The following is a 17,777-nucleotide window of genomic DNA, read 5'->3' on the forward strand; positions in this document are numbered from 1 at the left end:
AAAACATTAATGACAATGTGGACTCCTTTTCCTGGACTGATGTCATTTCTAACAAAACACACACACACACGGTATCTCTGGTCTTCTGATGTTAGCCTATATATCTGAGGCTCTTTTGTTTGTTTGATTGTTTGTTTTTGTAAAGTAGTAAACACAAACACCTATCCACTGTCTCTTTCCACTGCCTCCTGTTAATTCTGTTCAGTTCTTCCCAACATATGATGGCAGATCTGGTAGGCTGCCAACTAGCCTGACCCCTTGCTAACACAAAGTTGGTTCCATCGCTTTCTGCTGCCCACAGGGCGTTACCCAGTGTTTGCTGGATATAAACTTGGGCTGAACGCTACTAATGTAGACACTAGCATGGACGATCCTGGAAATCTATTAGCACAGTGACTCAAAAAAGACAGATTCCAGCCACCCCTGCTCACCTACCCGCCCTGCAATCCCTGGGTGTTTGGCCAGGCAGAACACTGGCTCATAGCACTCCTGTGGCCACACCGACAGGGGTCCCCACAAAGGCGCCTGAGTATGTACAAAACAGCTCAAAAAGCACTCCATGCAAATGTAAGGTGCTATCATTCCTATTATTGACTGAGAGAAAGCAACCGTCAGGAGGCAGTAAAGGAGAAAAGAAGCATTAGGCAAATATCTGTGTTCCACACCCACAAAGGTGCCTTAGACACAGGCTAAAATCGTCGACCAGAAACCAAGCAGGCACTCATGTGTGGTGTATGCGCGTGCATGTGTGTGTCCGTGTTTATGCGTGTGTGTGTGTGTGTGTGTGTGTGTGTGTGCAGTCACTCTGAACTAGCTAGCACTTGTGACATACAGCACTTTCAGGGGTTTGGGGGCATCCAAGCAGTAGCCTTAAAAGAGTGAACGCCGTGCTACAGACAAAGGTGCTGAGTACCTGGAGAGTTGTTACAGGAGGGTGGACTGAGCCCTCTAGATGAAAAATGCAGTTCTCACTCCCAGGAATCAAGAATGTGAATTTAACTGAGAGCGGAGCTTTCGGGATTTCTTGTTGTTGTTTTGATTTGGGGTTGGTTTTTTTTTTGTTTGTTTGGTTTTGGTTTTTCACAGACGTAACTGGGCCCTGGAATACAGTGGGCCCCTCACCCGTCAGATCAGCGTCACGTGAAGGCAGAGAAAACGGTCACGTGAAGGCAGAGGCATGCTGGGAGAATGCTGTGTTGCCACAGAAGTGGAGGGTGCCGCTGTACCACTGCAAGCCAAGAAACACCAAAGGCTGCCAGCTGGTCTCCAGCAGCTAGGAAGACATAGAAAAATGACCCTCTCCAGGGGCCTTCAGAGAGATGAAGGTCTTCTCCATCCTCATTCCCAATTTCTAGCCTCCCGACTAGGAGGGGACCTGTGAGTGTGGTTTGGGAGTCAGGAAAAGCTTCTGGTGCTCTCTCCAGGGGCTGTTGAAGTGCCAGAGCGACTCCTGCCTCTCAGGTTGTCCCAGGCGCTGGCCCATACGCCCATCACCAAGGCAGCCCCTGGACAACAAAGGCATATAGCTTGCAACAGTCACAGCCAGGGAGATTTTGGAGAACAGGGGTTTTAGGGCTGGAAATGTGACTCAATAGTACAGCACTTACTTACTTGGCACAAAGTCCTGGCTCAAGCCCCAACATCAGAGAAAAAAGAAAAAGAAAGGAAGAAAAAATCCTGGATCTTGGACTTTGGTGGCTTTATTGAGCTGCAGACTCACAGACTCTGGAATCATCATCCTATCATACGAAAACACTTTTCTGTTGTCTAAATTATTTTTCTCACGGCAATCTAAAGCATAGTTTTCATGTTGAGGGTTTTTTTTTCTCCCCTTCTCCTTTACCTCTTAGAATTATCTTCCGTGTGGGCACAGTATGCTGCTAAGGTATTTAGTTCATGGGAGTTTGTTCAGGTGGTCCCTTTCACAACGCCCAGCAATTTATTTCCCCAGCAGTACTGTTTCAGTGTGAGCACCTTGTAGAATCCTCCCTGCCCCCAATTGCTCAGTTGACAATTGCTCAGTTCACCAGCATTTTTTTTTCCTGTCAGTAGCGTCTGCATGAGGCAGTGAGAGAGAAAAGGACTGGAGAATGTAGACAACGGCTTCTAGCAGCCCGAGTGAATTGTGAGTCTTGACAGCTCGTCAACATTTGATTGAGGTGTGGTCACGTTCCGTTAGCTACCTGGTTTGGAGGATAGCCTGTTTGAATTAGATATCACAGTTACTCACGCTGGTGACACGGAAATGGAAGGAAATGAGGGTTTGATTTCTCAGAAATAAAATAAGATCGAGGATCCTCTTGTGGTGTTTCAAAAATAAAGTATAGGCCATGTGCAGGTTTGGTTCCACTGGCCTTGTTAGCACAGACACTGTTGTTGCATTTAATCTGAATCCACTTATTCACACAGACTGAGGGAAAAGCATATTACAATCAATAGCCTGTTTAGGATTCACTTGAAGACAATGCTAATTTGAACCATTCCTGATTATACTCTTCAAAGACTGCATTTGAGGCACAGCCCTGCTCACAGTGGAAAGCAAGTGCTTGCCACACTCATCTGACAGATGGGAGGTTGTTCCTGTGCTTGCACATGAAGGGTGACAGAGCAGAGCGAAGGTTGGCTGGGAAAAGGGATACTCTATTTCAAAAATTAAAATCTGAGGATGGTTCAGGCCGAAACTGCAGGCCGGGACCCAGCGCTCTCCCTAAGAGAAGCCAGCATGGGGCCATCAGAAAGCTGCTCCTGAGTGATGCCCTCAGGTTCCCACTTCTCAGACTCCCCACTTGGTTAGCTTCCATTTCAGGACATATCAGTCGAATTCTAAGGAGGAATTTCCAATCCATTAGGAGCCTTCCTTGAGCTGCACCCCACTCCTCTTAGCCCTCTGGCCCACATAGTCATTTATCCAGAAAACATTCTCGGATCGCCAACCCTGAGCCAGCAGGGAGCGGAGAGGTTAGCAGTCCTGGGGGGCCTGCCCCTCAACAGGCTCATGGTCAGTTTGGGGTGTGAGAGCTACAGTGACAGAGTTTAGACATCGAGATAAGCGAGAGCCTCAGTGCGGCCCAGGGATGAAGGAGGTAAATCTGTTGCTCACTGCTGTGGGAGTTAAGAAGTCGGGTAGGGGAGAGGAATTGAAAGTGAACAGAGTAAAAGTGGACAGATTTAAAAAAAAAACAAAAAAAAAAAGGCTAGATAGAATGTGATAGGAGTGTCTGTTCACCACCCCAAAAAAATGTTTTGTTTTTTTTTTCATTTTTACCTCACTGATTGCATTGCCACAAACACAAACATCCCAGATCATCTGGGAAACTATTTGCCACATAGTTTTAGTCCCTGCATCCACTTACTGTGAAATTGTGCCTGGCTCACAGAAAGCGACAGTCGGGAGCCAGAGGAGACTGTATGCAGGGAGAGATCACATGGACTGAAATGTAGCCAAATGGTGGGGGGGGATGGGAGTGTAGTCAACACACGTATGTGGTAGCAGGAATTCCTGACTCAGAGAACCCAAACTTGTGTGCTGACTGCAGAACACAAAAACCATCTGTCTCAAACCGCCGAGTTGAAGGTTACTGGCTTTGTCGTCTTTAAACATTTTTCTGTAGATCTATGAACATGTGACTGACAGTTTAGATCTAGTATATACTTCTAAACCTACTTAAGAAACATTTATAATAAATAAATGCTGTGATCTGCCAGCTTTTTCTTTTTTGTTTAAAGTGGGCCTATTACCCAAACAAAAACTGGAAGGCTGTGTATGGTGGGGAACATTGAGGAAAACTGAGTGAAGACTGGTATGAGCTACCTGCTGCCTTAGGAGACGACGTGGGCCGTCGTACAGAGCACGCAGACAGAGCAGAGATGGAAAGCCACCTAGGGAGGTGACCGTCTGTGTCCTCTGATTTCCCCCAGAGAACTGCTTTCAGGTGAAGGTCGGAGCGCTGGGGAATGAAATGCTGACCTGATAAGCAAACAGCGAGGGTGACTCACACACCCGTGCCTTACCTAGCTGCACAGCTCCCCGACTTCTGCATGCCCCATCTCTGTATTGAGGCCCAAACTGAAGTAGGACCAAGCCCTGGTCAATTACAGAAAGCTAACAATGTATACAGGAGAAGTTGCTGTGTATGTGGTAGAAATTGCCACAAAAACAGCCACAGCAACTGCATGAGGCTCGGTGGGCTGCTTGAAGCTAACATGAGGCTCGCCACCGAGCCATGGGTTGTGGGCTGTGTTTATCTAGGAAAGGTGGCTTTTTTTCTAATGGAGACAAAGGCTGGATGGACTTTTCCAAGTTGTGACCCTGGAAGAAAGCTACATTTCCTGGAGGGTCAGCTTTTCCTAATGACATGAAGGCAACCTATGGGCTGGCTGTGACTTAATCCTGATTCTCTTAGACTGTGTCTTATCAGTATCCCTCACCATTGAGGATTTTAGAGTTCTCTAAGGATGAAGGATTTTTTTCTCCCTGAAAACTGTAGAAAGCATATGTCCTGCCCACAAAAAGGCACAGCATCAAGGTGCTCAACAAGGGCAAAGAACTAGCTACTTTCCACTTACCTCAGGGGCCATCCAGAAAGGGGTCCCAACTGATGTGTTTCTCCGCAGGCGTGTGCTTGTAAGTTGAGCAGAGACACCTACAGGAAAAAGGTACCAGAATTTAGCAGAGCACATAAGATGCTAGACAGAGGTTGGCAATGTTGTCTATAAAAGTTCAGATAGTAACTGTTTTAGGTGTCGTGGTCCCTTATCACAATTACTCACTGCTGCCAGAGTGTAAGGCAGTCGCAGAAGACAAATAGATGAATGAGTGTGGCCATACCTAAGCGAGACTTCCCTTGTGGATCCTGAAATCTGAATTTAGCATAGTTTTCACAGGTCATATATTCTTTACTTTTTTAGCACACGTTAAAAACATAAAAATCAGACTGAGCATGGCAGCATAAGTCTGCAATCTCAGCATTTGGGATCGTGCTGAATCAGGAGCATCAAGAGTTAAACCTGGACTACCTAGTGAGTTTGAGGCCAGTCTGAGCTATCACAAGATTTGCTCTCAAAGTACAATGACTATTTACGTACACATACATAATCCTTAGGTCACGGGCTTCGTAAAAAGAAGGTGGGCATATTTGTCCCATGGGCAGTACATCTGAAAGGCATTTTGATTATTCTATCTAAATCATCAGAACTTGTTTCCCAATGATAATTCCTGTTCATATAAGCTGCAAATTTGGAACATAAAGAAAAACATCAACAACCATGATCAACCTAAAATATCTTCCTATTATGTTTTCCAATTATTTCAGATGATTTCTTTAATAAGTGCTTCATTTTATGGAGGAGGAAGATTGGCAAGCATTATCTGTAATAGAGCATCAGTGTAGACACAAAAAGATTTCAGTGCCTTATCTAGCCTACAAGACTAGAAACTTGGCAAGAAAGCAATGTTTCTCAAATGGAAAAAGAAATTGACAGCATTATTATCTAAAGCTCAACGTTGAAGACCTGAATTTTAATATTATTCCAGTGTCCTTTGCTGACCTCTCTTCTCTGTACCATCAAATAAAGTGGGACTAAATGTAGGCTGAGTTAAAAGTTGGGAGACCCACTCGCCTTCCAGTTCCCATGATGCCTTTCACTAGTGGTGTGACAGCCACATCTCCAACCCTCAGTGTTACCATCTTCAAACTGGGGATCATGGCAACAATCACACCTAACATACAGATTCTTCTAAGACTAAATAGGAGGATAATCATGTCATGTACTTTATAAATGTAATGCATTTTTTTATACTAAGCAGAAGTCTAGCACAGCGCTGAAGAAAATGAAGACTCTTGGCACCGTTGCTACTGCAGACAAGCTCAAGCCTTAATACTGTGTGTGTGCTGCTTAGCAATGGGCACAGCTAGAGACTATGGAGCCTTCAAGATGTGCAGAAAACCCTGGGTTGGTTCCTGGGTTCGCCATTTGCATTCTCTTTCTCATAGAGCCTGGAAGCCACCTGGAGTCATCGCCCAGCACCCACAAGGTCTCTGCTGAGTTGTCCAGGCTGGTCTCAAACTCCCAGACTCAAATGAGTCCCTCACTTCAGCCTTCCCAGTAGCTGGGACTATCCGCAGGTCACAGTGCCACAGATAATTCCCACTCTGCCACATCCTCCATAACAACACAGTAACAAACAATTACACCTTTCTGCTTTTAATTTCTAGAAATTTCTTTTACAGCAATTGGATGTCCAGGCACTTTGTACTGGAAAGATTAAGAACATTTTCTCTCTAGAAGCTTACAAAGCTGACACCTAGACAAATTGGTCTTAAGTCCTATCCTCACCCGTCTAGGCTGTTTCCCTTCTGGCATACTAAATGCCCTCAGGGCCATGTGGAAAATACATTGCCTCTACAGCACATGGCTACAAGTCTGTCATTCCTTCTATTGACAGAGGAGCAGAGCCTTGGACAAGGTTTCCTCTACCTTTTTTCTTGGTTGGCCTCTTAAAATACAGGCCAACATACCTAAAGAAACTCCATTTTTAAAATTTATACTTTTATTTTATGTGTATCAATGTTTTGTATGTATGTATGTGTACCACAGGCATGCAGGAGAATGAATAGGCCAGAAGAAAGTGCCATGCCCTCTGGAACTGAAGTTACAAACAGCTGTGAGCCTCCAGAGAGGCTCTGGCAGCAACAGATGCTCTAAATTACTGAGCCATCTCTCTAGCCCCAACTTCATCTATTCTTAAATAACTCCTTCACAAATAATTTGCTGACACATCCTATACCAAGTTATTTCTTACCAATAAAAAAAAAAAACAAAAACAAGTATTAAAAACCACTGTCTTATTTTTACTATGGTGATGCTGGTAACATTTTGGAGTGTTTTAAATGGTTTCTCATTATTTGTAACAATAACCCAGAAGTACTAACTAACTTTGAACTTATTTAGCAAAGTAAACCATTCCATATGCCAAAAAAAAAAAAAAAAAAAAGAGGAAAACTAAATGGCTTGTTGGTTTAGGACTATCAAAACAGAATGTTGGGAGAAGAGTCGGTATTCTCTGGCCTCAGGGGATCCTGTCTGCATTTCCTGTTAATGTTTCTAGGTCAAGCAGCCCCCTGTGCATGTGTTGAAGCATTAGTTAGAATTTCACGTCTCCCGGCTCAGAGGGCCAGTTTGCCTTCTGTGCACTGCAGAGAAGTATGCCCAAGGCTAGAGAGAGTCATTTGAAAAACCAAACTGTTTTCTCTTTTCATATGCAAAAGAGAGATGAAAAATGTAAATTGCAGACAATTGCCCTGAGGTGGGAAACTTTCACGGAAAGGAAAAGACAAACAAACAAAGAAAGCCAAAATATAATTTTTCTGTTAGGTTTTTCTTTTGCAAAACTTTTCTTTTCTAGCTTTTAACAAAATTGCTCCGAAAGCTGAAAATAATTAGAAAAAAGCTTCTCCAAGGGTGATCCATCTGGGAAGCCCCCTACACTCGGACCCATTTGCCTGGAAAGTCCCCGAGCCTGTGGTGCTGCAGAAGAGGCCCCACTCTTCAGAGATTGCAATAAATTGTCCCCTTTGGCTAAAACTGCACACAACCGAGAAAACAAATGACACAGTCATTACCAAAGTCAACGAGCTTAACTCCTCCTTCTGTCGTCAGAAGAATGTTACTCCCCTTCACATCCCGGTGGATAATTCGGTGATGGTGCAAATGCTGAAGGCCCTGTGTGGTGTCCCAGTGCCACCGAGGACAGGGAGACAAGAGAGGGAAATCTCAGCTGTCAGCAAATGAACCCAACGGTCTATTCAAAGTCCAGAGTAGGCTCTATACCATCCCGAGGTCAAATTCCCATTGCTAATGTGCAGTAAGGAGCCAAGCAGTGCACACACTGTCCCCCACACCATGGACATCCTTACCAAGAGGGCTCCGTACAGAATGTAGGAGATCACAGCTTCATCCAGCCGCTGGCCACACCTTAGGAGGCCCTTGACAAGCTCAGTGACAGAGCCCCCGTTACACAGCTGGGAGAGGAGGTCCGGGACAGAGAGGGAGCCAGAGAACCCAAACGAAAAGAAAAGACAAATACGCTTAGAAGAAAAAAAAAATTACTGATTACTGACAGTGTGGTAAGTTTGCAGATCACAAAATTCCAGACTAAAATAATTAGATTGCAAGTTTCTATAAGCCAGCCAAATCAGGTTCTTTGTGTATGTGTATCCTTTATTCAGAGTAATGACTTATGAGTGAATAAGCTTATACCTAAAGATGACTTTTTAATTTGCCAAGCCAAATACAAAATCACAAGTTATTACTTAAAAATTTGAAGGAAAAGGCATATCTGTCACCATAGTAACTTACTGGATACCTTTCACTTTTTGTGACTATTGTCTTTTAAAAAGTGCATTTTTGAGGATGAACAGAAAACTGAGAAGGCAAGATGAATGCCCTTGATGCCAGACAAGAGACAAATTTCAGTGATTTCAAACCCTCCTGCCTCCCTGCTGGCAGCAGGCATCTGGGGCTTGACCAGTAACTCTTCTAAGGGTGTCAGTGTTTGTCAGATCTGTGGTGTGCTTCGCTTTCTCTGGTTCAACCTGAGGCTTTAGGAGACTTTAGCTACCCACCCTTCTCTCCCTCCCTCTCTCTCTTTCTCCTGCCTCACTCCTTCCCTCCCTCTTTCCCTGTCCATAATTTAAGACATCCTAAGATTTTTGCCTGCACACTGTCCATTATCTTATAGTGTATATGTCAAAGTGTGAGTACATAGAGTAGGCAAAGTCTTACTGTCCCAGTAATTTAGAGTTTTGTTTTGTTTTTTTCCCCAGAGATAAACTATACTAATTGCAGAATTCAGTATGGGTTTGCTACAAGCCACCTTAAAACAGAGCATCTATGGACGGCATGGGGTACACACATCTTGCAATTTTTTTTCCGGGGAGCAAATTCAGAGCTATCCTCAGATGCCAGCAGCCATCCTTGAGCTTATGTAAAAACCCTACTTTAGAGACTTGTGCTTTGTGCTTTGTGCTCCCTGTGGTGCTTAGTCTGAAAAAAGAGTAAACTAGTGAGTGTGTGTGGGGGGGGGTGCTCCCCTGGAGTGGACTGGCTTGCTTACATAACGAAGCCAGAGGAAGCACAGATCAGCGGCTACACTAACAGAGACAACAACATCCTAGGAGCTAGTCCACTCTAGTTATGAACAGCTGCAGCATCTGATGAAGGCTGAGCATGTGCTTCTATCTGATATGTGTTTGTAGATCCTTGTACAGTAACATTCAAAGAGCTAGGAACAAAATGCCCGAGCTTTTAGCATTTAAGTTGTTCATAAGGGTGTGACTAAAACCCTAATAGGAAAACATGAAATCCTTAAAATTAGCACTAAATTATTATGAGGAGATTCTCTGTAGGGAACCTGGAAGCAATGAAGTGTTTGAAGACTATGAAAACCTTTGGGTTTGATACTATATTAAGTGACCTCTAGGCCAGCAGTCTGAAAATAGCAAGTTGGACTGACCACTCAACCCCATTGGCTTTCACGTCCCAATTGCTGTATTTCAACATTCTAGCTTCCTATAGGTTAGATGTTGAGTGTCCCCAAAAGCTTCATCCATTAAAGTGCTGGTCTCCAGGGTGGCACTATTAGGAGATGCTATGGGCCTTTTGGAAGAAGGACGACCCTGTGGGAAGTCTTAGGTCCTTGGGGCATACTCCCCATCACATGAGTGGTCCTGGCCACTAGAAGTTTGTTCTGCCAGAGTCCCATTGCCGCCGCCACTCCCACCAGAGGCTCCAAACTAGAGGTCTTCCTAGCCACAGACTGGGACCTCTCAAACTGTAAGCTAGCATTTTCTCTTCATAAGTGAATTGTGTCAGGTATTTTGTCACAGTGACAGACATCCAAAGGGCTCCAAACTCTGGTTTCTAGCTGTGTGAAAAGACAAATAACATCCGGTGTTCACTTTTTTCCTCCCATGGCTGCAATTAGACTGCTTGTCACCTGTCAATCGTAAGATGACATGAACGTTCAGGCAGGAGGGAGAACCCTATTGAGGGAGGATGAGAGGGGATAGGAGACAGCATTTCAGACACAAGTCTGAACGACGAATGGGTTTGGAGCAGGACATGGAAGAGCATCTTGGGCAAAGGAGCTGGAGAAAGCCTGTGCAAAGAGGGGGAGCTTGAAGGAATTTTATCCACGCTGCTGCTCTTGGAATAGAGGGAGGTGGGAGGTAAAACAGAATGAGCGTTATCATGCTATACTATGTCTAGTTCAGTACTGTGGCATCATGACGTAAGGCACATGAGTGGCTATCGAGGAGGTCTCAGGGTGGAGGCCTACATTCTGGAAAGATAATTGTGGCAGCAGACTGGCAAATGATGAACTGAGGACAGCAGCGTCAGACACAGGCTACCCATTGGGAACTTTGAAAACATCCTCGGGGGAAGGCTGAAAGACAACTCAGTTGGTGCCTTAGTCAGGGTTACTATTGCTGTGATGAAACTCCATAAGCAAAGCAACGTGGGAAGGAAAAGGGCTTATTTGGCTCACACTTCAGATCACTGTTCATCACTGAGGAAAGTCAGGACAGGGACTCAAACAGGGCAGGAACCTGGAGGCAGGAACCAACACAGAGGCCATGGAGAAATGCTACTTGTTGGCTTGCTCCTCGTGGCTTGCTTGCTCAGCCTGCTTTCTTACAGAACCCAGGACCTCCCAGCCCAGGGGTGGCCCCACCCACAGTTGGTTGGGCCCGCCCCCACCCATCACTGATTAAGAAATTCCCCACAGGCATCTCTACAGCCTGATCTTATAGAGGTATTTTCTCCGCTGAGTCTCCCATCTCTCTGTTCACTCTAGCTGTGTCAGGCTGGCATAAAACTATCCAGCACCGTTGGCAGAGTTCTCATCCTGCAAGCGCGAGGGCCTAGGCCCAGGTTCCCACCACCCACAGAGACAGCTAGGTGTCAGTGCATATCTGTGAGCCCAGCACTGGGGAGAGGAGAGGCAGGAGGATCCCTAGAGCTTTCTGGCCAGACAATCTTCCTGAACTGGTGAGCAATGGGTTCAGTGAGGGGTCCTGTTTAAAAGGATAAGATGGAGAGCTACTGAGAAATAATATTGATGTTTACCTTGCAAACATAGGTACACACACATGCACACACATTGACCGATGCTCACACGTACACCATAGAAAGAACAGCAACCAAGGGAGACAGGGCCCAAAGCCAAGTCGTGAGCTGCTTATGAGACAGAATCAAAGTGGGTTTCTCAGCACCTCAATGTGGAAGGTGAAGATGCAGTCTACGGATACGGGGAGATGAAAAAAAGCGTGGTTCTCTGCTCCTCCAGATGCAGAGCCTAACAACAGATCCATCAGGACCACTCCCCAGCTGGGCTCCACTCCCAGGGACAGGCATGCTTCCTTTTGGAGGGGAATGCTGAACTCCTACCACGAGGACATTTAAACGCTCGGTGTCGGCCCAAGCTAATTCAATGCTAGAAATTTCCCCCTGAGGACTTGTAGTCTAATCTTCCCTTCTCTCCTCTGAGTATGGCAGATTGTGTGACATGGGCCTCTTCAGCACGTTTGACTTAGGGAGCAAACTTGGAACCTTTCTTCATCACTTCAGAACGTAGGAAGGGAGAAAAAGTAGGATCGAAAGTCAGCTGTGAATTCAGAAAAACAAAATGAAACACAAAGAGGTCTTACTCAGCCAGCATCTTTTGTTCAGTAAATGCCAGTTAAGAGTTGTTTGACTTTCCAGAATTCACAGAAACGTAATTAAACTGTTCAGGCTGCCTCAGAGGAAGCTGTCTTGTATCCCTGATAAAGCCACTAGCAAGGTTTTAAAAGACTGTGGTAACTTTAGCTACGAAAGGGGAAAGCAGCTGTACACTGGCGAGAGCCAATGTTGAGTGAAATGGGCAGAGCCTTTTATAAATAAAACGAGAAAGTATATTCAAATCCATCCAATAAAATAATCCCCTTAGAGTTGTTACCCTAGTCCCCTGCCTCAACCATGAGGGTTGGCACAAAAGCCCATCCTTCCCGAATGCTCTGCCAGCCATCAGATTCAACCACTGAGGTGTGTCTCCAGCCCACAGCTCCTCCCTACGCCCTCAGCTTTTAGGAAATGAGATGGCTGGGTGCACATAGAATTTAATGAGCATTTTGCTACAAACTAAGAAAAACAGAAAAAGAAAAGTCATTTACATTTCACATCTCATTTTCAAAACATCACTGAATATCGACTCAATCACAGCGTGTGCGTCAGGACAGATCATAACTTCAAGCAGCAAAATGTTCCTTGCTCAACAAAGGCATCAGCTTTCCTCTGTTATTAAGGAACGGTTCAGGCAGCACAGTCGCCAGACCTTTGTTCTAGCCTCAGCTCCAGCTGTCAAGGATCTCCTGTACCAGGGTGTTTGTTTGACTCAGTGAGATGGCAGAACTAAGGAGGAGTTCTTTGCAGTGCCTTGCGATCAGTAGGGTGTCAAGGTCTTTCAAGGGTCTGAGGTTCTACAAACGCATGAAGAGCCGAAGTTACTGGAGGAGATGCCATCGGAAGAAGCATGTCTGCCTGCCTCTCAGTAGTTGAAAACAGCTCAGTTTGTCACTCGAGTTGGGACAGATAATCTTGATTTTACTGAACGCCAGGTTAGACTTGCAACTATGCAAATGAAAACCACATCCCAGGAGCTCCATTTCCAGCAGGGAGGTGCTCAGCCCTAGAGAGGTGTTTGGACTGGAGGCTTCAGCTTCCCCTCAGTCTTCCCTGGGCCAGAGTACTCCAACCAGCTGTTTCTTACGTTCTCCTGTGCTGAACACAGACCTCCTGAGCCTGCAGCAGCGCTGCTCTGCTTTTCAAAGCTCCTCCCTCCTCCTGCCGGAAGGGCGGAGTCCTCCTTCACTGTGATCTAGATTCTCCAGAGCAGGCACGGAGTGCCGAGTTTAGAACACGTGACATCCTACCAACCCTTCTTCCCCGTCAGTATCCTGCTCAGACCTCTGTCCTCGACTTGGTGAACCTAACTCAAGCCGAAGTGTTAATGGGTGCACGTGGCTTGCTGCTCAACACTTCCGGTGACATCTGGGACTGGACTGGACTTCTAGGGCCTGAATAAAAGCTTGGTAGAGTATATGTTCTCCCAGCCTTGTCTCCTTCCTCACCCCTTTCTTCTTCATCTGTCTGGCTCTGCAGATTCTGAGCTCACCCTTTGATCTCTAGGCAGGGTAGGGGAAGAGATTATTTTTAAAGCCAATTATTTTACTTAATTTAAAGGCAGAGTTTTTGCTTTCTTTTACTTGGATATTTTTCCCCTTAACTTTAAATTTTTTTTCTTTACAGCCTTTTCATGGTACTCTAAACGATTTTTCAAAAGCTGAGCATTTGATTCATGCTGAAATGATTAGTCTGTCTACCTGTCAAGGTTTTGTCCTAAAAGGAAAAAAAAAAAAAAAAAAAGAAAAAAGAAAAGAAAAAGAAAGCATGCCTTAGCATGCCTTAGTACATATTAGATGCCATTTCTGACTACTGCGCTGCTCTCAGTGGTCTAATTTCTTATCACATCTTACTTGGGTAAGACAAAATGGGACTCAGGGATGAATTAATTTAATACTTAAGACAAATGCACGCTGCCCAACACATCACACGCCAGTGTACCGGTCCATGCCCTCCAAATGCAGAAGGTGTTTACCGCGAAGGGAGTTTTGTTTGCTTTCAACTAACAAATTGGCAATGAATTTCAGAGATGACATTTTCATTTGCTTTTGTTTTCATAGTTGCAGTGATTTGAGGAGCTTATTAATAACCTTTTTCTACCCTCTAAAATTACTCCACGAAATAGCTCCTCCCTGGCATCCAGCAGGAGAAGAGCAAAGGCAATAGAAGTTTAATCTCACTGTAATGGATGAGGAGGACAACAGTAAACGCATTGTCATTTTATTGCGAGTCTCCCAAAGCAGAGCTAGCCACAGGTGGAGCAGAAGCATGGGGTACCCTGTGGCCAGCCGTCATCCTGCTGTGTGAGTAGGCAGGAGCGCTACCGTCCCAGTCAGGGTCTCCAAAGACCCTGACTGCCATCACATGGTGCTATTGGGGGGCAGTGGCCCTTTTGGTGGGCAAGGCCCAGTGGGAGGAAGTTAAGCCATTGGAGCTCTGCCTTTGATGGAGATGTTGGGACGCTGGTCTTTCTTTTGCCTCCAAGCCACCATGAGGTGAACTACTTCCTCTTCAGTTTGTGACCATCATGAGGTACACTATCTCTTCCCCGACCCAAAAGCCAACTGATCACAGGAGTGAAACCCCTCTAACCATGAACCAAAAGAGGTGTCTCCTTCTAAAGTTGATTTGTCTCAGACATTTTGTTATAGTGATGCAAAGCTGACCAGTCCTGTAGACTGGTCATGGGAGCATGTCACTCCCCTCTCTGCCCTGTGGCTATCCGTGGATTCCAAGAGACTAAAACTGAAGGAAACTGGGGACTTCTGCCCCTGTCAGAAGTCCAGCAATCCTTGTGTTTCTGTGAGACTTGTGGAGGCACTGGACACATCCAGCTATCCAGCAGCCTGCTATAGATGGTCCATGCTGGGACACAGGAGAGAGCATTCCACGCTACCAGCTTTGGCAAAACTGCCATCCAGATCATAAGTGACAGCACATCGAACGCTGAGGGATAAGTCACTCGGTGTCGCTGTTACCTGCCCTGGCTGACCGGGAAAAGCAAGAGGGTGTTTGGGCAGGGAGCACCAGCACGAAGCTCAGGGCATGGCCTCATTATTCACAGCTTCCTTCGTTGCCTTGGATACACCTGAGGTGCTGTGTCTGCCATCTCACCTCATCAGGAAGAGCCTTGGCTCATAAGCACCTTTGGGATGAGCAGCCTCCTGCTTGCCTGCAGCGCGAGGAGCAGACCCTTGACAAGACTTGGAGAATTCCTGAAGGTTTCAGCGCCCTTCGTCGGAACACAGAGATGTTTAGGGTTGGGTGGGGGTGGGGCGGGGTGTGCAGAGAAGGAAATGAGTAAAAACGGAAATGTCTTGGTTACTGTATTTTCATGACGAAGTCACAAGGAAGAACAGAGCTCTTAGCTGCAGATGAATAGCAGAGACTCCAGAAACAGCGCCATTCCTGAACAAAGAATCAGTGTCACACAGCTTTGCGGCAACAGAAAACCCTAACATTTTCAGGGTGAAGGGTATGGTAGAGCTGGTAAATAAACCCAAAAGATGATAGGAAAATGTATATATGATTTAACATACCAACTAAAATCTCAAAGATGATTCATAAAAACCAAAACCCCTTCCATTGCTAGACTGTGAGGAAGGCAGCTAATGTGCCAGAAATATTGGGACTAGCTTCCTTGTAGATTATCACATTGGATATAATAATGAATTCTCCATCCACGGTTGCCATGGCAGCCAGTTTATACCATTCCATTCTCAGGCTTTCCCAGATCCAGGAAGACTGGAGCAAGAGGCACCAGTCAGTGAAGGGAGGGTGGCTCGTGGCCTTCTTTCTTAAGGTGTCCGCACGTGTCCTTGCCGTGTGTGTGTGTGCGTGTGTGTGTGTGTGTGTGTGTGTGTGTGTCATTCTGATGACCATGGGCTGGGAGGTGAGAGCTGGTCCAGAGGGCCTGGGCCCAAGACAAATCAGGGTGGGCCCAGTGAGAATGAAGCAAATGACTGGTCCTACTGTCTTTGTTATCTTCGGTCTCACGGGGAGTATAACTTAGGGGACTCAGTCTTCCACACCCAGATAGCACTCATTCCCATTAATAAAGGAGAGAAAATGGAACATTTGTACACACATTGTGTTCTCTTTGGAGCCCCTCTGCAGAGCAGAGGCTGCTGGGAAAGTCTACTGTCTCCTTAATCCCAGGCACCTCTCACTAGGGAGTGCCCCCAGCTACAGGAGGCTGCCCACCTGGAGTCACTCTCTCTGTCCGGCAGAGGCACAGCTGAGGACAACTATGAACAGGCTCCTGGACGGCCATCTCCTTGGAGAACCAGCCAAGGCTCTGATTACAATATGAGTGCTGTTTAACTTCTCCCTGCCCCAGTGCCTTCCTCGCTTTCCTCTCAGCTAATCTCTTGCCAGGATTCTCTAGTAAACCTTCCACACACCACTCTCAGACTCGGGTTTTCAGAAGCCCTCAAACTCGGGCAGGTGAATACCAGTGGCACGGGGCAACTGTGTCGTGGGCAGAGTTCAAAAACCAAAAGGGGAGGGGCAGCTAAGCTGGAGCATGAGTTCTGTGACGCATTTCCAGTTTATAGAACACAATAGCATTTTCCCAACTGGATTCCTAGAGTCACTCCATGGTGGAAGGAAAGAGATCAGGGGGTTTTGAAGCAGAGAAACAGGAAACCTCCTTCACACACCTGTTCGCGTATCCCACACTAAGGAGGAGTCAGCTCCTCCAGCTGCACCCACCCAGCCGCAGCGCCTACCTCCAGGACCAGCCACAGCTGCCCTCCCACACAGCGGTCGGCTCTGTAAAACATTCCATAGAACTTTACGACATTGGGATGACTGGGGAGGAACTGCAGGATGTTGTACTCAGCCTCGATCTCCTCGTCCATATCCTAAACAGGTTGAAAAAGAAAAAGACAAGCTTGATTGAGACTGGCACGTAAGGAAAGGTACAGATAGCGCATTGATTTATTAATTGAGGTTTTGAGGGTTTTTTTGAAAGAAGATCTCACTGTGTACCCCATGCTGACCTCCAACCCCAAATCCCCCAAGGCCTGCACCTCCCAAGGGCTGGAATTACAAGTATGTGCCACCACACTGAACTCTATATTAAAGCCATCATTGTCATATATTCAGAACACCCATGAGCAGCTATTTTGATCCCAATGCCAACCTTTTAGTCATTATAATCAGTAACATTTCTTTACAATACTTTTTTCTTAACCGTGTTATTATTATGTCTTTTTATTGAAAAAAAAAATGTCTGAATTTTCAAAGATACAACTTCACTGTGCAGACCAGAGCAGAGTATGGTAACCTTGGTGCTTTGAAATAAAATGTCACCACAGATGATTGACTGTCAAGAGGCTGGTTCATTTTGTAACTTACAGAAAGGACAGGGAGTGAAGTATAGCATTTTTCCAAAAGAATAATTTTTAAAAGCCCAAGGTGCTAAAGCCAAAACTGTGACAAAACAGGCAAGAAACCAAAATCCAGGAAAGTTTTAACTCCATGCCAAGTCCTTTCCTTCAGAGGCGCTGACAAACCAGGATTCGTTTCGAGATTTCCTGCCAGCGTTCATGAAAATTATCACTAAGATCAGGAAAAGAAGTCACAGGGCCAGTGTGTCCGAGACACTAGACGATCATTACGGTCCCCTCCTTTACTCACACTGACGGGGTCCAGAACCTTCACTGCGGCCAGACTCCCATCTCTCTTGTTGGCTACCTTGTAGACCTTGCCATACGTGCCTTTGCCAATGGTCTCTATAATCTCCCAGGTGTCCATGGGGTCTGGGAGGGACTCCAGTCCAAGCATCATGGGGCTAGAGTGAAATAATCCATACAGGTGTTTCCTGTTGAGAAATTGTACCATGAGCAGTGTGGCGCTGGATGAACGGTAATAGGGTTCCTGAAACGGAAGCGAGTCATTTCTTAATCGGTGGCCTTGTTGCTTCTTTCTTGTGTCCTCCCCCCCATTTTCAATAAAGGGAACGAATTCAAAGCATCTGTCGGCAGAGCGGGAATAGAAGATGGAGAGGCAAAGCAGCGGGACTCTAACCCATCCTAAAAACAGAATGT

At 45.9% G+C, this 17,777-nt stretch overlaps 1 protein-coding gene across 1 annotated transcript in view; it reads right to left on the bottom strand.

Annotated features, from left to right (window-relative positions):
- The window catches only part of LOC132655948 (myosin-IIIb-like), a 44,012-nt gene that overhangs the window by 13,715 nt on the left and 12,520 nt on the right, over positions 1–17,777 (bottom strand). The window contains exons 2-6 of the mRNA XM_060390483.1: positions 17,368–17,551; positions 16,455–16,589; positions 7,917–8,021; positions 7,623–7,722; positions 4,567–4,643 (exon numbers count right to left, since the gene is read on the bottom strand). Of these exons, the coding sequence (XP_060246466.1) occupies positions 4,567–4,643; positions 7,623–7,722; positions 7,917–8,021; positions 16,455–16,589; positions 17,368–17,517 (567 nt within the window). The 5' untranslated portion in view covers positions 17,518–17,551. The remainder of the gene's footprint in view (positions 1–4,566; positions 4,644–7,622; positions 7,723–7,916; positions 8,022–16,454; positions 16,590–17,367; positions 17,552–17,777) is intronic.

Source organism: Meriones unguiculatus, chromosome 8 (genome assembly GCF_030254825.1).
Source record: "Meriones unguiculatus strain TT.TT164.6M chromosome 8, Bangor_MerUng_6.1, whole genome shotgun sequence".
Lineage (NCBI taxonomy): Eukaryota > Metazoa > Chordata > Mammalia > Rodentia > Muridae > Meriones > Meriones unguiculatus.